At 38.1% G+C, this 19,386-nt stretch overlaps 1 protein-coding gene across 16 annotated transcripts in view; it reads right to left on the bottom strand.

The window, feature by feature from the left end:
* Positions 1-19,386, bottom strand: part of MARK3 (microtubule affinity regulating kinase 3) — a 62,774-nt gene that overhangs the window by 3,161 nt on the left and 40,227 nt on the right. For 2 of the 16 annotated variants that reach the window (XM_042047708.1, XM_042047710.1), the window contains 6 exons: positions 15,019-15,096; positions 14,254-14,357; positions 9,482-9,646; positions 8,502-8,759; positions 6,136-6,162; positions 1,451-1,495 (listed from right to left, as the gene is read on the bottom strand). In XM_042047708.1, coding sequence (XP_041903642.1) covers positions 1,451-1,495; positions 6,136-6,162; positions 8,502-8,759; positions 9,482-9,646; positions 14,254-14,357; positions 15,019-15,096 — 677 coding nt within the window. The remainder of the gene's footprint in view (positions 1-1,450; positions 1,496-6,135; positions 6,163-8,501; positions 8,760-9,481; positions 9,647-14,253; positions 14,358-15,018; positions 15,097-19,386) is intronic. The other 14 variants (XM_042047723.1, XM_042047724.1, XM_042047711.1 and 11 more) reach the window with 13 other exon arrangements.

The following is a 19,386-nucleotide window of genomic DNA, read 5'->3' as shown; positions in this document are numbered from 1 at the left end:
GTTTGAGATGATCCCTGGGGACACACCACACTGCAGGCTCTGGGGGTGGCCTTCAGAGAGGAAACACTTCCTCCTAAATTGGTCAATAATCCATTAAATACCAACGGCTGACAGAGGGAAAGCGATGAAATCTTCTGCAGCTACCAGCTCTGCAGTTAATTGCCTCTGAGACTGATGTGCATGAAGAGAGCTGGAAGTCACTAGGAGACACCTCTTCAGTGTAGTTTGTAAAGATGGTGAGTGAGAGGGTTACCATTATTGTCACAGTTTTAAGAGATGAAGCACAAAATATTGAGGGTGTGTTTCCCAAATCTGCAGCTTTTTTTTTTTTTAAATTAAAAAGCTTTTCCTTTGGTAAGGATACGTAAAGTTATATAGGACAAAGGAAAGAAATGTTCCAGAAATTTCTAGTTTGCAATCATTTTTCTACTTTGATAAAATCAGTAGTCATGCAGCTAAAGATCAAAGAATTACATTTGGACCTCCAGGGACAAAATATGGATTTGCTTTGTGAGTATTTGTACATTGTCAGTCACCTCTTCAAATTTAGATAAATATATTGACTGTCATACTTAACTATTTTTTGAAAATACCTAACCTAACTGACCCCGAACCATGCAGTTTAGGTCTCATGTTGAGCCTCCATATTAAGCCAAGCTGCTCTTTGAAACAGACGGCAACGGTTACACCACGTTTTATTTCTACTACCATTAAGCAGGCAATTATGAAAAAGATAAATAAAAAGTGATAGCAAGGCCACAACTAAATAAATATATTTCTCAAATATAACCTATTTCATAATTCTCCTATTAAAAGACTTCTTGTGACTGTGAGAGTCATGGGACTATGCAATGTGATTTGCCAGATGTTATAAAATTCATCATGCAAATTAAAGAGTATTCTGTTTTAAGGTTTTAATTTATTAAGGTTGTAAAGGGCCAGGGAAAACCCCAACTTTTATTCAATGCTTATTTTATTTCTGGAAGCTTTTTCTACTTGAAAACAGTTGGCAAAACCAGCAGTTTGATAATTTCTAGTATTTTTTGATATGCTGATTTTGGAAGAAGAGTATAACATGAAAAATATTTAACTATTTGTGATTTCGGAGATGAGAAATATCTTATCACCCTTCAGTGGTTATTCCACACATTTGCAGCTTCACTAGAGACCACTTATCTACACATCTACACGACAACAGCAAATTACAATGACTAAAATGCAAAAAAAAGAAAAATCACACAAGGGAAAAGGCAACAAGGAAAGATGAAAGTTTAGAACCAAGTCAGTCAGTGCTTTAATAGCTGTTTTGCAGACAGAAATGCTTCTTTGTTTAGTTCTAATGACTTACATGAAACAAAAGCTGCTGCCTGAAGCCACTATGCCACATAATCAAGGGGAGAAAGGTTCAAACTCACCTAAGTAACATTTTAAACAAAAATTTTACCCTCACCTTGAGCCCTCAAATCTCCCGTTCCTCTCATATTCAGTCGGGAGCCTCAATGAAAAGAATGCAGAAGCAAAAGGAAGTGGGAAAGAGAAGACAAATCTTACACTACAATATACAATATCTGAGTAGTTGCTAAAAGATACTGCAATCATACCAAAGGTGTGTTAAAATACAAAACAACAAAGATGTAAAGAACTTGGTAGGTTAGGCCAAACTCAGAATGTAACATATTGTCAAACCAAATGGAAGTCTATAAACCACAGTTTTTAAACCGACCATAACTAATTTTAACAGTGTATGTTTACATGTTAAATCTGTAGAACTCACTGAATAAATCTGAAGTTCTAAAAGCAGAAAATGTGAAACTAAAGTTACAAAGCATATTGAAGTGACTGCATTATTTAGTAAGTACCTCCTAAAAGAGATATAACTCCCACATATTTTTAGGCTAATGTTTTTTAAAAGTTTTATCTGGAATAAAGTATATATTTCAAAAAGTCCCCGTAACTATTTACAGACAAGTCTGATCACCTTGTGTATTTGCACGCACATCAGATCTGAGGTGTTTAAACAATAACAAAATACCTTCATGCAAAAGAAGAAGATGCATATACATTTTAATAGAACTTTAAGAGGTAAATCCAAGATTTCTCAAGTTGTGGTAACCATCCTATTAATTCCCACATGGATGCAGCTTCCCCACCTAAGAGCAAGCTTAAGCTTTCTGTCTTCTTGCAGTGCTTAAAGCTACATTGCTAGTCACTACCATCTACTGAAAGCCCAGGGTCAAGCAGAATTAAGGGGAAAATTATCTTTCTCTACCTTCCCATTGTTGCAAGAGGATGGTTCAACATATCAGCATTAATTCTGCTCAGAGGGATGCTGCCTGTACAACACTCCTTCCCAGACTAAGGCAGTACATGGCTTCCCTGAGTAACACAAACACAGTAATTTGGGTAGCAGGTGTCTAGGGACAGGAATGTAAGACAGTAACCTTATTTTCTGATGCACAGTGATATTTATATCAGGGTGTGGGGGGTGTTACAAGGCGTGATTTCCTCCTTTCCTTCCTTTTGAGGGCTCTGGTGAGGGATCAGCCTTGCAAGGTGACTCTGGGAGTCCCTGTCACAGGGCCAGGCGCTGTGCTGGCACTGTGAGGGGCAGGGTGGCAGCACTGGCTGCACGGGCCACAGAGCTGGCCCAAATTCAACTCAGGTGCCACTGCAAAGCAACTGCACTTAACAGGGTGCAGAGTTGCTCAGCTGTGAGCTGCTTGTCATGGCAGCATCTGATCAGAACCCTGCTGTCTGAGGCACCGCACAGCTCACAGTACAACAGGGACAACACCACTGACAAATGAACGGCTGCCACAAGCAAGGAAGATACAGAAAAAATGAGAAGAAAGCAACTGGGAAGCCCCAGTGCAAAGTGGGCAGTTATTGTAGTTATTTTCATGAGATCTCGGGCTACTAATCTATGGTGGATATAGGAGAAGGTGGAAAAAGATTTTTCATGTCTGCATATACAGAGCCCACAAAGTCATCCCCTGTGACAGCTCTACAGGACCAAAAAAGAGGTAGGCAGGAATCACCATATGTACCAACTGAACAGATCCATCCCATTCAGATGATTGTTTCACTGGGCAAAGCAACCAACAAGTTAGAAAACACTCCTCAACTGAAAATTAAGGGTACTTGAACTTCAAAGAGCCTTCTGTGTTCCTACAAAGTGGAAGATGGCAGCTTTGTTACAAGCTGCAAACATTTATGGATTTTTGTGGGTTTTTTTGTGTTTTGTTCTGAAACGTGCCAAAGGTTATAGAAAATCAGAGCACAACCAGTTTCCCCAACAATGAATAGCCTTACTGTTGCTGGAATCTGTCCAGAAAAGTCTGTAAGGAAAAATCCCTAATGATGTTCTAACACCCTTTTCAGTTTGAAATTGAGCCAAAGTGTTCAGTTTTTAAACCATTGTACTCTAAATCTAAGAAAGGTCATTATTTAGAATATACCTGCCACTTTGAAATAATAAACATTCTCATGGAAGCCTCTCAGAAAATCCTCACTTTGCTCAGTTTTTCCATGCATCAAAGTTCCATTCACTGAGCAGGAGGAACTGCATAAAGTGACACACAACCTCAAATATGAGCCACCATGCCAAGCTTAGGAGAGTTGTGCCAGTCTCTCAAGGTGCTCCTTCCTTCATGACAGACACTGTTATGGTCCAGCTCTACAGCCCAGCACTGTTGCTCTGGGAACAGTCACTTACTGTACTGCCAGGATTGTTTTGGTTGGGGTTTGTGAGTCAGATGCAGCCCTGAGGCCTCCTCACTTGCTAATACAATCTTCATTTCTGTGCTAGTTTATGCTCTAAATTTTCTGCTTTTGCTTGTGTTTTACATAAACTGATTTTATGGACCAAGACGCTTCTCGGTCCTGAGAAGGGAACAAATACATAGGCAAGCTGTGTTCTCATTTGTCATGCCATGCCTACACATTATCTGCCTCATGGTTTACAAAGGGCTTTCACAAATCTGATTGTTTCCACACATCTGTCCCGAGTTATGCTGTGTTTCCTGTTCTTTACATCTTTGTATGCTATTTTAAATATCCAAGTAAACACAAAGAAAACTGTCTAAAAAGATACTGAAAACCAACAAAAAGTGCAAGATGATAAAATAAGATCAATTTATGGAAATGTAGAAATGATGCTGCAATAAAATCCAGAACATTGAGTCATTTTTGCTGTCAAAAAAAAAGTTAAGACTTCCACAATATGCAGATTGGCAGAGACAGTGCATAGTACAAGATATATATATATATACACTCACACATACATATATATATATATTTGATAACCTCTGTGTACTGAGTACAATAGTAAAAGTCAGCAGTTTAACAAGGAGTGACTGATTATCTACTTTCATTCAGCTCCCTAGAACTGATGTTGTGGCACTACATATACATGCTACTGGGTTACCATAGTTCTTTCAGAACAGTGAGCTCAGGTAGGATTCATAGCAAATAAAGCCAGGAGAAACTGCTAAAATCCCCAGCATTTTCAGTTTTTGTACCTACATACAGATCAGGTATGGAGGGACACCACACACACTTAAAACAGAATTTAAAAAGCACACTCTGGTCCTGTGTAGGTGGTGTAAGGCTTTGCAAATTTCTTATTCAAAAAGATGTATTTGTGGAAGCTGTAGCAGATAGCTGCACAATGGTCTAAGACTTCTGGCCCCAAGTCAAATGTAATTTTTAAAAAATTGTCTAAAAATTACCTGAAGTCCCAAATTGAAACAGTAACCTTCTAGTTTAAAACTGTACTCATATTAGCATTCCCTGTCTTTCTTCAGAACAAACGTAGATGCATCCGGTTGTGGAGGGTTGCACAGATCACAATCCTTTGTTTTAGATGTGGTCTGCACCCCACAGCTCATGATGCACGATGGGTTAAAGCCACTGGCACTGCTCAGTTCCAGCTGTATGTTGAGTTGTATGATTTCTTTCCTTAACTAAGTTATTGCATTTTCTCAAGTCAGCAGTGACAATGCCAGCCAAGCCAACCAACACCAGTTCCAAACACAGACATATTTGGAAGAGCACTGATTATTATCACCATGGCATGGAATTTACTCAGTTAATCAGGTAGGGTACCTTTAGCCTTGCACTGTACATAATAAATCCACATTTAGGCAGCAATTTACATATCTTAGGACTCCCTAATCTAAGCATTTCTTTGAAACAGTCTAACTCCAAATTACAGTCACAAGAATAGCCTTGTATTGTGAAACTTAAAACATATGCCTGGTTTTTGGCCCCATCTCCCTGGTTTTGATCAGCAGTAGGAAATTGGAAGTACCACCCTTTAAGAAGTTCCAAGACATGGTACAACTAAATGGGCTATTACAAAATTTTACTGGAAAATTTACCTGTGCATCAAAATTGTGTAAGCAATTTTCATGAATCATAGTGGATTAATGAGATACATAGCAGCTTGATTCATTCCCAAATTGCAAAACTAAATGAAATCCTTTGGCTTGAAATGTGAATCAGACTTCTGAGCTTTTCCCCTTTCGTTGATGAATCTGCATAAATGCTGTACTTTTTGTTTAAAACTGAAGTGCCCTGTTTGCACCTCAGCTGCAACTCACTTCAACAAATGCAGCCCATTTTAAAATAAATACACAACTATTGAATCTTCATTCAGTCTAACACACAAAACTGTTCAACTCACAACTGTGCTCAGCTGCAGGCAATAATTCAAACCTTTTTTTCTCTTCAATATCATAAAACAGAGAGATAATTTAACATCACTTACCTTTATTTGCTTGCAACCTTATGTTTTGTTTATACTTTCATCATTGTTATCAAACACCTCATTCTTCAAACATAAGCATGCTAAGTGTATTAGTACAGAGAACAGAATTACTTTGGCACTACCAACTCTATCAAAGAAAGAGGAATTCACAAGGCATGCTTAGCATCTTGTTATACAACACAGATGGTGCCACAGATTCTTAGGTATCATCATGAGTTAATGGATTTATTCTATGCTTTCCTCTGAAGAAAGAAAGTATTTAGTTCTCAGCAGGAAGTTTAGTTTTCAGAAAACCAAGGCTAGAAAAGCCAAATCTTTTGTTAATTGCAGGAGCCACTTTTTTTTTAAATATAAATAAATCCTACCTTTTGATAAACCTGAATGACATGTTTCTAAAAGAAATTAAGCCAAAACAACAATTAACAAAAAATTTTGTACAAAATAAATTGAAAAAGGCATTTAGAGTGAAACATGCAAAAAGATCTCATTTAAAATGCACAATCTAAAAATTACACTTCAATACATTCTCAGATTAGGCAGGTTATTTAGGGGCTGAAGAGCAAAACTCTTGGCACTGCTACTTTCAATTTTTTCTGGGAAATATGTCACCAGTATTTATTATGAATTAAAATATATACTGGTGTCAAAACACTTTGAAACTCGAAATCTGCAAGGTCAGGTAAAAATATGTTTGGATTTTCTTCATATATTTACCATAGAAAGCAAAAATCAGTAACTCTACTATAATTATATCTTGAGTATCTTCAGAGTTAGGTTTCTTCCTTTCTTCATAACATTAGGTCAGCCATGTTGTACCAAAAGCTGCCTTAAATATTTAGCTATTTTAGCGGCAGAAGCTGTAACAATTGCCTACACCAGAATATAAGTAGTTTATAACCAAAGGAATTCTGATTCCCCATAGAGAATGCTACAATAAATTAACAAGTTTTAAGGTTTAAAACATTTATTTAACAGGAAGAAACATAACCATGTCCTTCAGTGGCACTATCCATCTCCTCTGTAGTTTGTACAGCACTGCATGTAACAGAGCCCTAACTGCAAGACATCCTCCAAGTGCAAACAAATCATCTGTAACTGTGCTATTGTGTTACAACTGCATGTTATTTAATCAAGTCCAGATGGAATTTAAACTACTGTCAAAAGCCACGGGGAAAGACTTCTTCAAGAAAACCACACTGCACTGCACAAGTTGAAACTCAGAAGTAATGATAGAAGTTTGAATGCTGCCTAAACAACTGAGTGAAAAGTTTGCATGTTCACAGTTTGAGTGTCCACATTTGGAACGTCAGATGGAAAATTAAGCAAGGATATGACAAACAAAAGTACAGAAAGAAAGAAGTTCCAAAAGGATGTGGCTGATTAAGACCTCACTTGACATAAAGCACATGGCTTAACTCTTAAAAAATATTCAAATTAAACATCTCTCTCTCTCAACATAAAAATAAGGGGGAAAAGCCCAAACCAAATTTCCTAGAGAATAGTGTTTCCCAGGGAAGTGTTACCTGGCAGAGAACTGAGCAAATTAAAATATTTATCAAAGGCTAGACATGTTTTTGTTTTGCACAGAAGCAACTTCTACATTTTTAAAGAAGTTCACTCTCTAAACTGAACTCAGACAGATATTTGTGAAAAACTGGAGTCTGGCTTAGCATTATTTTGTAGGAATGGGAGACTGCAAAGGGGATACTGAGAGTGAGGCACCTATAGTCATAAAATAGACAGGAAGGAAATGGCTTGCTGCTGATGTGGTATAAGCTTAAAACAAAAGCTAGCAGGCCAAGATCAGAATGATCTTGTCCAAAAAACTTCACCTGATAAGGAGTGTACAAAAGCTTGATGATTATCTTAAAATGCAAGTTGTGGAGATGAGTGGTCTGACATATGTGGTATGGGAACTGACAGGTTTTAAATACAGAAGGAAAAACCATGATTTTCAATTTCAGGGTTTATAGTAACTAATGTAAATCATACATGGATTTGAAATTAGAAGTCCAATTAGATTAAAAACTGTTAGTGCAGGAACAACACCTGCTGAAGCTAGACTTTGGCTAGACCACAATGCCTTCACACCAAACACAGAATCTGCACATGAACTAAAGGCCAAAATAGGAATAAGCTTTTCAAGGTTTGACCAGACTCCTGCCTCGACTCAAATCCTAATACTGCCATTACTTTAAGATAGCTCGTGACAGCACTACTGCCAACAGAAGCTTTTGTCTCCTGCCCCTACCCTTTCATCTGTGGTATTTCTATTTCTGTGCTGCCAGCAAGGTTATGCGGAAAACACTGATGGACTAAGTGACTGGGAAACACAACCTGAGCTTCTAATGCTACATCAAATATCTAGACTAGATCCCAGTTTATGCCATCTACAGATGGACTATGCAGCCACTGAACAACTTTTCAACTGAGCTGAAATGTTTAATCTCTGCAGCATTCGTACCTCATTCGTTTGAGGTTGAAGAGCACAGCAGAAACAGCACAGACTAAACTGTCTCACATTTAATCCCATTTGATTCAACTCCCAAAAACAAATGGCTTCTGTAACCAAAATAGAACTATGAAAAAATCACAAGCAACTGCATTTTAAGTTGCAGAATTTAAGCTATTAATGAGTAAACGTGGACAAAACCACCAAAGCAATGAGGTATTTCTACTATAAAAAGGAAAAAAAGACAGGAACATTGCACTGGCATTTTAAGAGGCTTACCTTCTTGTTAGTTTTGAAGTTAGTTTACTAAAGAGATTAGTGGAGCCCCGGGTGCGGGTCTGTGAGAGCGGCGTCGCCTCGTGGGACAGGCTGGGCGAGGCGGGCGGGCCGTTGTAGGTGGCGGTGCGGCGCTCGCGGAGCTGCCCGTGGAACGTGCTCCGGCTGGCCGTTCCTCTGGGGAAACGAATACGGTCAGGGGTGGTCGCACTGCTAATGCTGTGAGTTGAAGCAACAGGAGTTCTCTGATCGGGAATAGTGCTAGGGCAGAAAACAAAAAAAACCAATGCTAGAACGCCTTCACACAGGCACTGCGGCTCAGCAGGAAACACAAAACACTATGTTCTACAGTAAAGCATAAGCAGACACTTTTATATAGGCCAAGGTTGGAAATACCAACATTATTACAGCACTGTATGGAATCAAAACTTGTAAGAAGTTAGGATTAAGAGGCTGCCGAAACAGAAACCTACATAGGCAGAAAAGTGCAACAGGAGTATCCTGGAAAAACCAGTTAAACCAGGCCTACAATGTTTCACTGAGAAGACTGATAAAAGAATAGACCAGTAAAGTTTCCTCCCAGGAAAGAGAATAGGTAACTTTAATGTCTCTCCCTCCGCATTCTGTACATACATCTTTGAAAGTCTTGCTAATTTGAAAGTATCCTACACAAAATTCTCTACAAGCGAACCGCTCCAAGTAGTGAAGTCCTTCAGGATACACAGTTTAAGTCCCCACAAACTTTGACAATAGGGAATGTCCAATACTCCTAACAATGGGAAAAAAATTAAGGTTCACTATTGCAGGATTATGTCACAGACAGCCTGACACACCACAAGACAAATGTAAACGAGACTAAAAAAATGAGGAAACACACATCTTGTGGGCAAAATATACTAGAACAATCTAGGACTAAAATTCCACAGCACAAAGTTAAGAAGCAGTGGGTATAAGTTAGTGTCACAACGATTTCTGGTTCTTACATAGGCCTGAAGTTATCTGCGCCATTGTCTATTGGAGGCAACATCATCTTCGTGTGCACAGAGGCTGACATGGACATCGACTTCTGATGTCGCAGCCGAACACTGGAGAAGGATGTGGTACAAACTGAAGCAGGGCTAGCTGCGTAAGCGAACATTTCTGTCAGGCTGCGAGGGGGTTTGGGTTCAGGCAGAGGCAGAAAGAAGAGCATGATGGACCAACAACAAACTACTGCATAGAAAAAAAAAAGCAAACTTTTCCTTCTATTAACTGGTTTATCAAAGAACAAGAACTCTAACAGCCTTCCTCTTCTATGTAAACAGCAGTAACTACCCTATACTCCCCTTAAAAAGCATCCTTACTTACATGGCACTGGACATCTATAAGTGACCATGCTCTTACCATTAGCATTAGTTTGCAGTGATACCCTCCTTGATGTACAGAACCTGAGTAACTCAGAATTCTATGCCAAAGCTCTAGGATAAAGCACTGATGTAACTTGTATTGCTCTTAACAGTAAACAATGCATTAAAATCCCCACCAAATGCACTTTCCAAAAGACTCACAATAGCTCCATTACTACAGTGAAATCCTTTGTTTTCAGAATGCATCCATGTTAAAAGAAGTAAGTGAAAGTTGGGCAAGCTGTCAAATCTACATCAGATAACTGAGGGACTTCACAGGTATAATTGAAACCAAAAATATCATGATCTTTAACAACTCCAGAGAGGCCAAAAGAAAAAGGCTGCTAATAATGAACCTGTACGTGTAGTAGACACTGAACATTGCTTGCTGTTCTCTGAAGAAAGAGGAATGACTTTTGAAGAGCATCTTGTATTGCTTGACCATGAACATTTAATTCTTCAAATTACCATTCAAGGCCTTGAAGGAAAGTATAGAGCACTGTCTCAGCAGAATGGCCAGTAAGCTGCCAGCTGTATAATATGTTCAAATAGGAGCATTAAATTTACTTATTTATTTAGGCCAAAATACTCTTTGCAGCCTTCACATTACCTAGTAATGATAAGGATAGGAGGAAAGTGAGAGGCCACAAGATGTTTTGGGCCTTTCAGACTACACCACCATGTCATTCATCTGAAGTTTGCTTTAAAAGTAAGACAATTGTAATTCAGAAATATTGCTCGAGGTTAAGAATTCAGTAATTCTCAGTGACAGTTTCATGACACCATATGTTCACTTTCAAGTTACTTCATGGTTACACACACAAACTCAAGTCCTGTTACCGAATTCTGGTACACCAGACTTTGGAGAGGAGAATGCTAGTGCAGCTACAAGTGTCAGCTCACCCACTTTCTCAGGCTCAGCTCCCAAAGCATTAGTACAAAACACCACACAGCTCAGACTTGGTTTTGGTTTGTTTTTAACTTTTCTGGATCTGAAAAACTTCATCTGAATCATGCACACATCTCAACAATGCTGAATCCATCAGGATGACAACTACAAGCACTACTTACAATGAAGCCTTCAATACAGGCCCAGCATTTACATTACCCCAGGGTATTAAGAAATTGTAAGAAAATGAACATTCATCCCAAAACTAATACCCTGAAGTCACGTAACTGGTCACTAGCCTCTCAAGCTCTTCCAGCTCCTTTCCTCTATATTTGCTGCAAAAGATAAAGAATCTAGTTTTACAACACAAGACCCAAGTTCTATTCAGTCACCTGCCTCCAAAGATGTGACATCTAAAGGTATCAATCAGGGACCTTCTCTTCCTCTGATGCTTTGCTAGAAATCAGCTTCCTTGGATTACTAGCCTGGGAACACAGGAACAGCGAACTAACAATCACCAATTAGTGCCACGGCTTATTAAAAATCTGAAGCTGTTGTAAATCATTTGTGTTACAAATGATTTAAAGCAATTGCTTATCATTATGAAGAGTGTTTCATGAGTCCCCAAGTGCGTTAATTAATGCTCAGGCTTTGGAGGAAAGCCAACAGAGTCATCTCCAGCAGAATGCTTGTGTCAGCCACACAATGTGTCAAAGTAGAGATGAGAGACTTACAACTCTTTGCTTCTACCAGTCTGGGTCTTCAAGACTACTCTCTCCAACATCAGATCTACTGACTACTGACTCTTTAAAGTTTTCATACTTTCAGAAATAGTGCCTTCTCAGAATTCAATGTGCAAGATAAAAACAGAACAAGCAATGTTTTAACACTTCCTCTACAGAAAAAAATAGAGATTTTAGATGTGTGCACCTTGCCTTTTACGGTAAGTCTCCCAAGTTTTCAGTGGGTCACACTCAGTATCTGACTAGCTATGGAAAATCTAAAATCCAATCTGTAACAAATCATTTACAGCAATTACTCCTGCTTGTAACATTTGCCACCAATAGACATTTCAAAACCACAGAAGTAATTTTAAATGAAACCTTGGATATGGACAAAGCCCAGGTTCAACTTCAGATCTTGCTTCACAGAAGAAAAAAACCCCCAAGTTTCTAGAGTTACTTTCTGCCAAGCTGAGAGTAAAATATTAATTAAAGATTAATTCTGAAGAGCCAGTCCCATCAATAGCCATGTTGATTTTTCCTGCACTAAAGGTCCCTGCATTTCATGTGACCAGTCAATGCTTTACCCAGTTACAGCAACAGAATACATTCAAATGTAAATTCTGAATTCTGTGCCAAATCACAGTAATTCTGAAACTGTGCCAAAATAAACATGCAGTTTAGTATTGAAGCGTTTCAGACAATGACAAGTCTCCAACTGTAATAAAATTAACAATGCATTCTCATTACCTTTTCTCTTTTAAACCTTCTATAAAAAGTAATCAATGTAGTAATCAAAAAACGCATGATAAAAGCTGTAAAGACATTTTTTACTTGTCTGTGAAAATACAAATTCTCAGACATTTCAAATGACCCAAATAAGGCTAGTTTGTAGAAAAAGCAAATGATGTTTAAATATAATATTGACAATAAAAGGCAAATTACACAAGGATAACCAATTATGAATATAAAACACAACTAATGTAGTTGTCTAGTGCTACTCAGTCTTAACTTTGAGATTAAGACCTATATGTGACAAACCAGAAAAACATCAGTTTGCTGAGAAACTCAAAGCCGGGGAAAAAATTTACTTCAAAAGATAGCTCCTTATGAGTATAAACTTACTCCCAAATTAAGGGAACATCTAAATCTCAAGCATTCCTAGTAAACAGTATCTAATAACTTTTAAAAATGTAATACGGAAATTGTAGACAAGATATTGCAAAGATACTAGTTTAAGGGTGAACAAAAATTGTAATAATCCAAGTAGTTAAGTAATAAAAAATTATCAAAACTATTATGGACAGAAAGATTCATTTTTTCAAAGAGTGTTTGAGAAGAAAAAAAGCTATTAATGGTGAGCTTTAATTGAAACAATTTGGTAACACTAATAAGGAGTAACCAATGAACGCTGAGACAGACACACTAAGAGACAGTACCAAGTAGCTATGCTGTACTTCACAAGACAGCTGACTGCAGGCCCAGCTGGCCAACTACACTTTTGGCAGTCTTCAGACTTATACTTGACTCTTTCCTTAATCACTTTCCATTTGCAGAAAGCTAGGAGGAAGAGACAGGGTCAAAATCAAGTTCTTCATCCCTAGGCTCCAGGAATCAAACAGGGAACAGACAGGCTTTCCATCCAACATCACAATTTCACCACTCTTCCTAATCGACTGCCAAAAGGAGGGGGAAAAATTTTGTGCAAAAAGTGGCAGATCTTCTGCCAACTTCACCACAAGTTAGAAAATAGGAATTTTCCTCCCACCATTTACAAAGTATCATAAAATAAGGAAGGGGTAGAGAAAATTGGGAAGGGTAGGAGAAGGGTACACATTCCTTTAAGTACCAGCTATATGGCTCTCCTGGCAAGGGTTAACTACTTAATTGTTACCAGCTTTTGACAGCAGTAAAATTCTGAGAAGAAGGGCTGGAAATTAAAATACCCTCAGCCAGCCAGGAAATCTGGTGGTATTCCTCCCAACTGCAACTGTATACCTGATATCTACTTGCACTATAATATTATTTCCAACAGCTCTTCTCAGTCTTCACAGGATGGCAGTAGACATGACCACAGTGCCAACACATGAAGTGGTTAGCTCCAGTTCCATTGCATGCTCTACTCAGGGTTTCATTCAGTAAAGTAAAAAGAAATTTGTTATTTCTCTGTTTTCACTCAGAATATGGAGATACCCTGAGGAGGGAAGCAGCTGAATTCTGTAAATCCTGGGAAACAGTTAGACTGCCAGACTACCAGCAAGGAACATTACTAGTCTAAGACAATGGCCTATCACTATTTCATCTTTGCTCAGAAAAAATTACCTTCTCCCTCAGACTTTGCAGCAAAAATGGTATTTCAAATAATCCCAGTGAAGCAGAGTTGAGAGTGAAACGAAAAAAGAGAATGGCTCAAGAGAGATGGACTTTGCAGTCTGACACTAAACAAGGCTCTTCTGCAAGCATGTGCTGTTTGGCCACAGGAGTTCACAACAGATTTAAGATGAAGGCTGCTACAAATTTTTCATGTATTTAACCAGAAATTAGAAACTTCCTTTTACATTCTAAGCATAGAATATAAAATTCAATATAGGAAAAAACCCCCAACTCCGACATACTTACAAGTACTCCATAACCAAAGATCTGTACTCACCTTTCATTAAGAATTACATTAGAATATCATTTACTTTTAAATTAGGCATTACAATTTTTTGGAAAGGTGAAGACAAGGGACATACACCATAGGAAGACATTTCATATACCTGTTCTCCTTGCCATTTTGTATCACTGAATGCCTATCAGCAGTGGTTCTTTCACTACAAACATATGTGTTGCGCCGTGTCATTGCTCCAGGGGTAGTATTATTCTACAATTAAAAAACATAGGCTTGTTATTCTCCACAAAAGGCTTTTCCGAGGTTAAGTCTGCATATAATTGAAGGCTTTTTACTTACTGCTAGTTTTACACAGTTCTAAAACTTACAACAATTAAATAACTTAATATACAAACTCCATCTAGTATCTTTAAGGAATAATGCAATCATAAAAAAATAATTCTAACAAGTTGTTCTTGTATTTCATATTGATGGCTCAAAATTAATATTCTTTAAAGTTTTTATTACAAAAGTTCTGAATTACAAATTCTCAGTATATATAGCATTCTTCCTCATCTGGATAGCCTGTGTCTTTATAGCCTATTTTTGAAATACTTTACCACTTGTAGCTTGGAGAATTTTCCTTTAAGTTAAAATCATACCCTTAAACAAGATAGGAAAAGCAAAGACTTAACAAACAAATGTGGTAAAATTCAGTGGGAAGGTAAACATGGACTTTTAAATATTAAGATACTATGAAACACTAGACAAGTTTTAAAAACAAGGAAGAATAAGAGACAAATTGCAGAGAATTTTAGTAAGACATTTTTTTAAATACACATTTAAATACAAGCATAATACATTGAGGACAAGAGAACCAGGGGAACTTAAACTACAGACCTTACTTTAGAGGGGAGAAAAAAAATAGAATTACTTTGCCTCTGTCTTTACAGAGAAAGAGGGTGGAGATATGCCCAAGTTGGCGGTCAATTTTCCAGGAACGACTGAGAAGCTATAGGTAATTCACAGATAACAGAATTATAAAAAGTTAGATGCAATTACTGTAGGAAAAGCATGGTGGTCCAGACAAACATGCACCCCCAGGTTGTAGAGGAAGCTGGCAAGCCTTTGTATTTTTTTTTCTCCCCACCCCAAGAACAAAACACAGGAAACTGCAAATGGTTGGAAAAGTGGAAAAAAACCTTTAAAAGTTTTCTTTAAAGAAAAGGATCACAGGGCAAAGCAGGAAGCAAAAAAGGCTATTAACTTCAAACATCACTGCTGGGGAAAGTCTTGAAGGAGGCCAGCTTAAGGGAATGACTGGTCAGCACCTGGATAAGCACATGTTGAGTAAGGAGGGCCACTAAGAATCAGGCAGGGGACTTCATGCTCAACTAACCTTGTGGAGTTCTTTGAAGAATTATGCTATGACGGACAGGGGAAATTCAGCGGATTTTAAAAATAGCATTAAGAAAAGGTTTCGCATAAACAGTCACAGGAGAGAGTCATGGCAAGAAGGATTAAAAAAAAAGAAAGGAAAAACTAGTTCAAGCACAAAAGCAGAGTAGCCAAACCTTTTTTGTTTCCAAACCTGAAATAAAACTGTTAAAGTGGAGTATTCTCAATAACTGGCAAAAGCTCCTCCAGTGCCTTAAGGCAAAATATCTGCTGTCTAGGGAGTCTCATGCAACACATTCCCAGAGTTGCATATTTAACCATCTTGTCTAAGAGACTGCTGACCTGTTTGTTACACATCTTGTTACACAAATGTACAAATTAAAATGCAACAGTGAAGTGCACAACCTCCTGGTGTTAAAAAGTACAAAGACAAAGAGTATTTCAGATCAGCAGAACAATTAATTAAATTGTAAGATGCATGCAGCTGTCTGAAGGGTTCTCAAGTATTATTCACTGGATATTCCTTACGGATAGGCATGTGCCAAGCATCAGCAGAAGTTTTCCTGGCTCTTTCCTTGTACTTTATTCCTTGTACATCCCTTGTCTTCATATATGTTTATTTATTTAAAAAAACCCCACCACTGATTCTTCTGCTTTCCCCTGACATTTATCACTGTACAAACTCCCCTCTCTTTATTAAGCCTGCCAGCAATGAAAGCTGTGCACCCAAGGCAAGGTTTTGTTTATCTGCTCTTGGGAGGTTACACTGTGCAGGACACTTCGTGGAAGCCTCAAAAACCAATGGTACAGTGAAATATTGCCTATTAGTATCTGCAGATCATTTTGTTCTATGTTCTGAACATACTAGAGGATGAAGCACCTAAAATATCCAACACTGGTCTTCTGGTGGGAAATAAGCACAATAATCAGAGGCTTCCTTCTTTCCATCTGCTCCCTTTGAACATGAAATACCGGTTTCCCTTGAGAAGACACGACAACATTACAATGTATTGTCATGTTGCACATCTGGAAAGACAAGACTGCAATCTTTGTGCTGGACCAGACTTTTATGACTATGCATTTTCAGGTTTGGGAGTGGACAAGTTTTGGTATTAATATCTGAAATTAGAGGACTGCAAGGACATGCTTTCCCAGCTCATTCTGAAATGCAAAGATGGAAACATCAGTATACAATTTTTCCTGTTTGGCTCAGATTTCAGAGATCAGAAGAGATTTAAGCATTTCAAGGTTTCAAATTTCAGTTTTAGCAAGAATAGTCTTGGTACTGGGGCCTTTACACTTTCTAGTGTATGACCTTTCACGATTCATCAAGAAGCTCTTCAGCTGTGACTTTTTTGTTCAGCCAATCCCCAGACTGTTAATCTCTGGACATGACTAAATAGCACAGGTGCACAGCACCGGAAACTGGTGTCAACAGCACCCCACTCCCTGATGGAATGACAACCCCTAGGGTCAGGGTTAGCTGCCTAAGTTCATCCTCATGGCATCGTCTGCCTTCTTTGCAGGGGAAGCTGACACAGCAAAAGCACATGTTGGGACTTGTGAGCATATGCACAAGGCCCAGTCACAGCACAGATGATGTATTTGTGTTACAGCACCCTCCTCTTTTCCTAGAGAGAGTCCTGTGTGCTCTGCTCAGGCAGGCTATTTTCCCATTAAGAGACATCAGGGCAAGGACTGATGAAAAACTTTCAAAAAAAGCTTCTGACTTGGAATAGTGAACCAATCTATTTACTTAAGAGCACTAGTACAGTATTTGGTCCTGGATGATTTTTCAAATGTACCACCTATTATCCTCTTCCAGTTTTCTTAAAGCTATTCTAGGGTTCTGGGGCAGCTTTATTACAACATTGAGAAAAAACCCAAAGCTCTAAGAAATAAACAAGGAACTATTAAAACACAGATATACCAGTTCCTGCTAACTATCCAACATCTGTAGCAGCTTTTCATTATTAATTTAGTATTTGCCCAAATAGCTTGAAGATTTCAGATGTGTATTTGTTCAGCTTGCAGAATTATTTGGTTTACAAGAGTTTAAACACTCTGTCAACTTTAGAAGTACAGCTTGGAGCCCCTCCCTCCAGTCCCAGACTAAGCTATATGCTCTACAAGCACAACTCTCATCCTTAAGTACAGGCTTATAAGCTTTGTTATTTAATAAGAGTGGCATGCAACTGACTGAGGGTCTCCAACAAGGACTGGTTCTACTGCTTTTGCTGTTCTGTCAAAATAATAATTGTTTTTATAGGGTATTTTTCCATCTCTTCAGTGTTTTTTCGCCATATTACAGATTTTAGGACTTCAGTGCTCAGTAAAACAGAAACTCTCTTCACCTCAAACTTTTTTCAACCTCAGGACAATATGGTAACTCCAATAATTTTTTTTCCTTCTAGATGCATGCCAACACTGTAAGAAATAGAATTCCCTACTCAGTTGTAGAAAATGAGTAAAAAGTCAGTGCTTCCCTTCACCCCCAACAACCAGAAAGCCAAAGACTCATCTTTAGCAGGGGGGAAAAAAAAGGAAAGAAAAAAGAAGAGTTTGTACTGTCTGGTGTGAAGAGCTATAAACAGAGACAATTTTAAACACTAATTATTGAGTGACAACATTAAGTCTGATTTCATGTTCACCACCTGGTATCACTGCTTGTAAAAGATCAGCTGGATCAGCTGCACACTGAGTCAGGGAAGCATCATATGGTTATGAGCTGAAATTTTATTTCAGGTACAGTAGTAAGGAATTTGGAATAAACCTACTGGAATAAATCCCCAGTATTTGGGAGTGGCATAGAACAGCAGATGAAAAGATACTGAATGTAAAGTATGTTGTAACTGTGACAAATCTTTTGAATAAGGCACCGTACAATACCAAGTGAAGTCCAATGTAGGACAAAACTGATTTGATTATCCTACCATTTTGAGATTCAACAGCTAAGAACTGTCATGTAAGAAAAAACCAAATCTGAACGGTTTTTGGACTGATAAGAACAAAGGGAAAGTGTGGGGGACCACAAAAATCAATAAAGGATCCTCCAAAATCCTGAGTTCTTGTCCACATTTATGAATAACAGCTGCTACAGTGGAAGATGTGTTTTTCTAAGGAAACTCTTGGGCTGATATCCTTGAGCCAAGTCACTACTAGCCACTGAGCCAACTGACAATACAGGGCCAATAAAGTAAAACAAGTGCCATTTCACTTCTTTTGCTTCAGACTGTCAAAAAGCTGCAGCTCAGGAAGTTCTGTCTCATTTGTTGTAAGTAATGCTGCTGAGTATTACAACCAAATAAATATGACAGCTCTGTGGGATAAGTTAAAAAAAAAAAAAAAATCACTCTGTTGCAAGTTGAACAAGTTGAATAAAGGACTGAGAATTTTTTTATTCTGAAAAGAAGGATTTTTTCCAATACAAAATCCCAAAGTTTTAGAAATTAAATGTTGCAAGACTGAATTATTATTATCTGAAAACATATTTCCAACTGTGTCTTTGAGGGAGGGACCACAGAGAACACATTTAAATCCAAACTGAACAAAGGATTTTCTTTCTTTTGGCACACTGCCTATTGCTAAACCATGTATATTACCTACTTTTGCTCCTTTGTATATTTTTCTTGTTGTTGTTGTGGTTTAGAGGCAGATGGGGGAAGCCCACAAGGACAAAAGCCAGGCACACTGCTTTTGAATACAGGCTGAAATATACCTTTGAAGAGTTTTTAGAACTACATTTCTTTGATAATCTTAACAACATAACTATGACTTAAAATAGCATGTTTGAGGACAAAGATTAGGTGGCTCCTTATACACATGAAACTATAAAGGAGGATAACAAAAACAGAGGTTTCATTCTTTTGTACAGAGGCCAAAAAGGAGTAGTTGGTGATATCAG

The sequence above is a fragment of the Corvus kubaryi genome, unplaced genomic scaffold (assembly GCF_017639235.1).
Source record: "Corvus kubaryi isolate FWS band 111438036 unplaced genomic scaffold, C.kubaryi_AGA036_p1.0 66, whole genome shotgun sequence".
Classification (NCBI taxonomy): Eukaryota; Metazoa; Chordata; class Aves; order Passeriformes; family Corvidae; genus Corvus; species Corvus kubaryi.
This window is presented reverse-complemented; position numbering and strand designations above follow the sequence as displayed.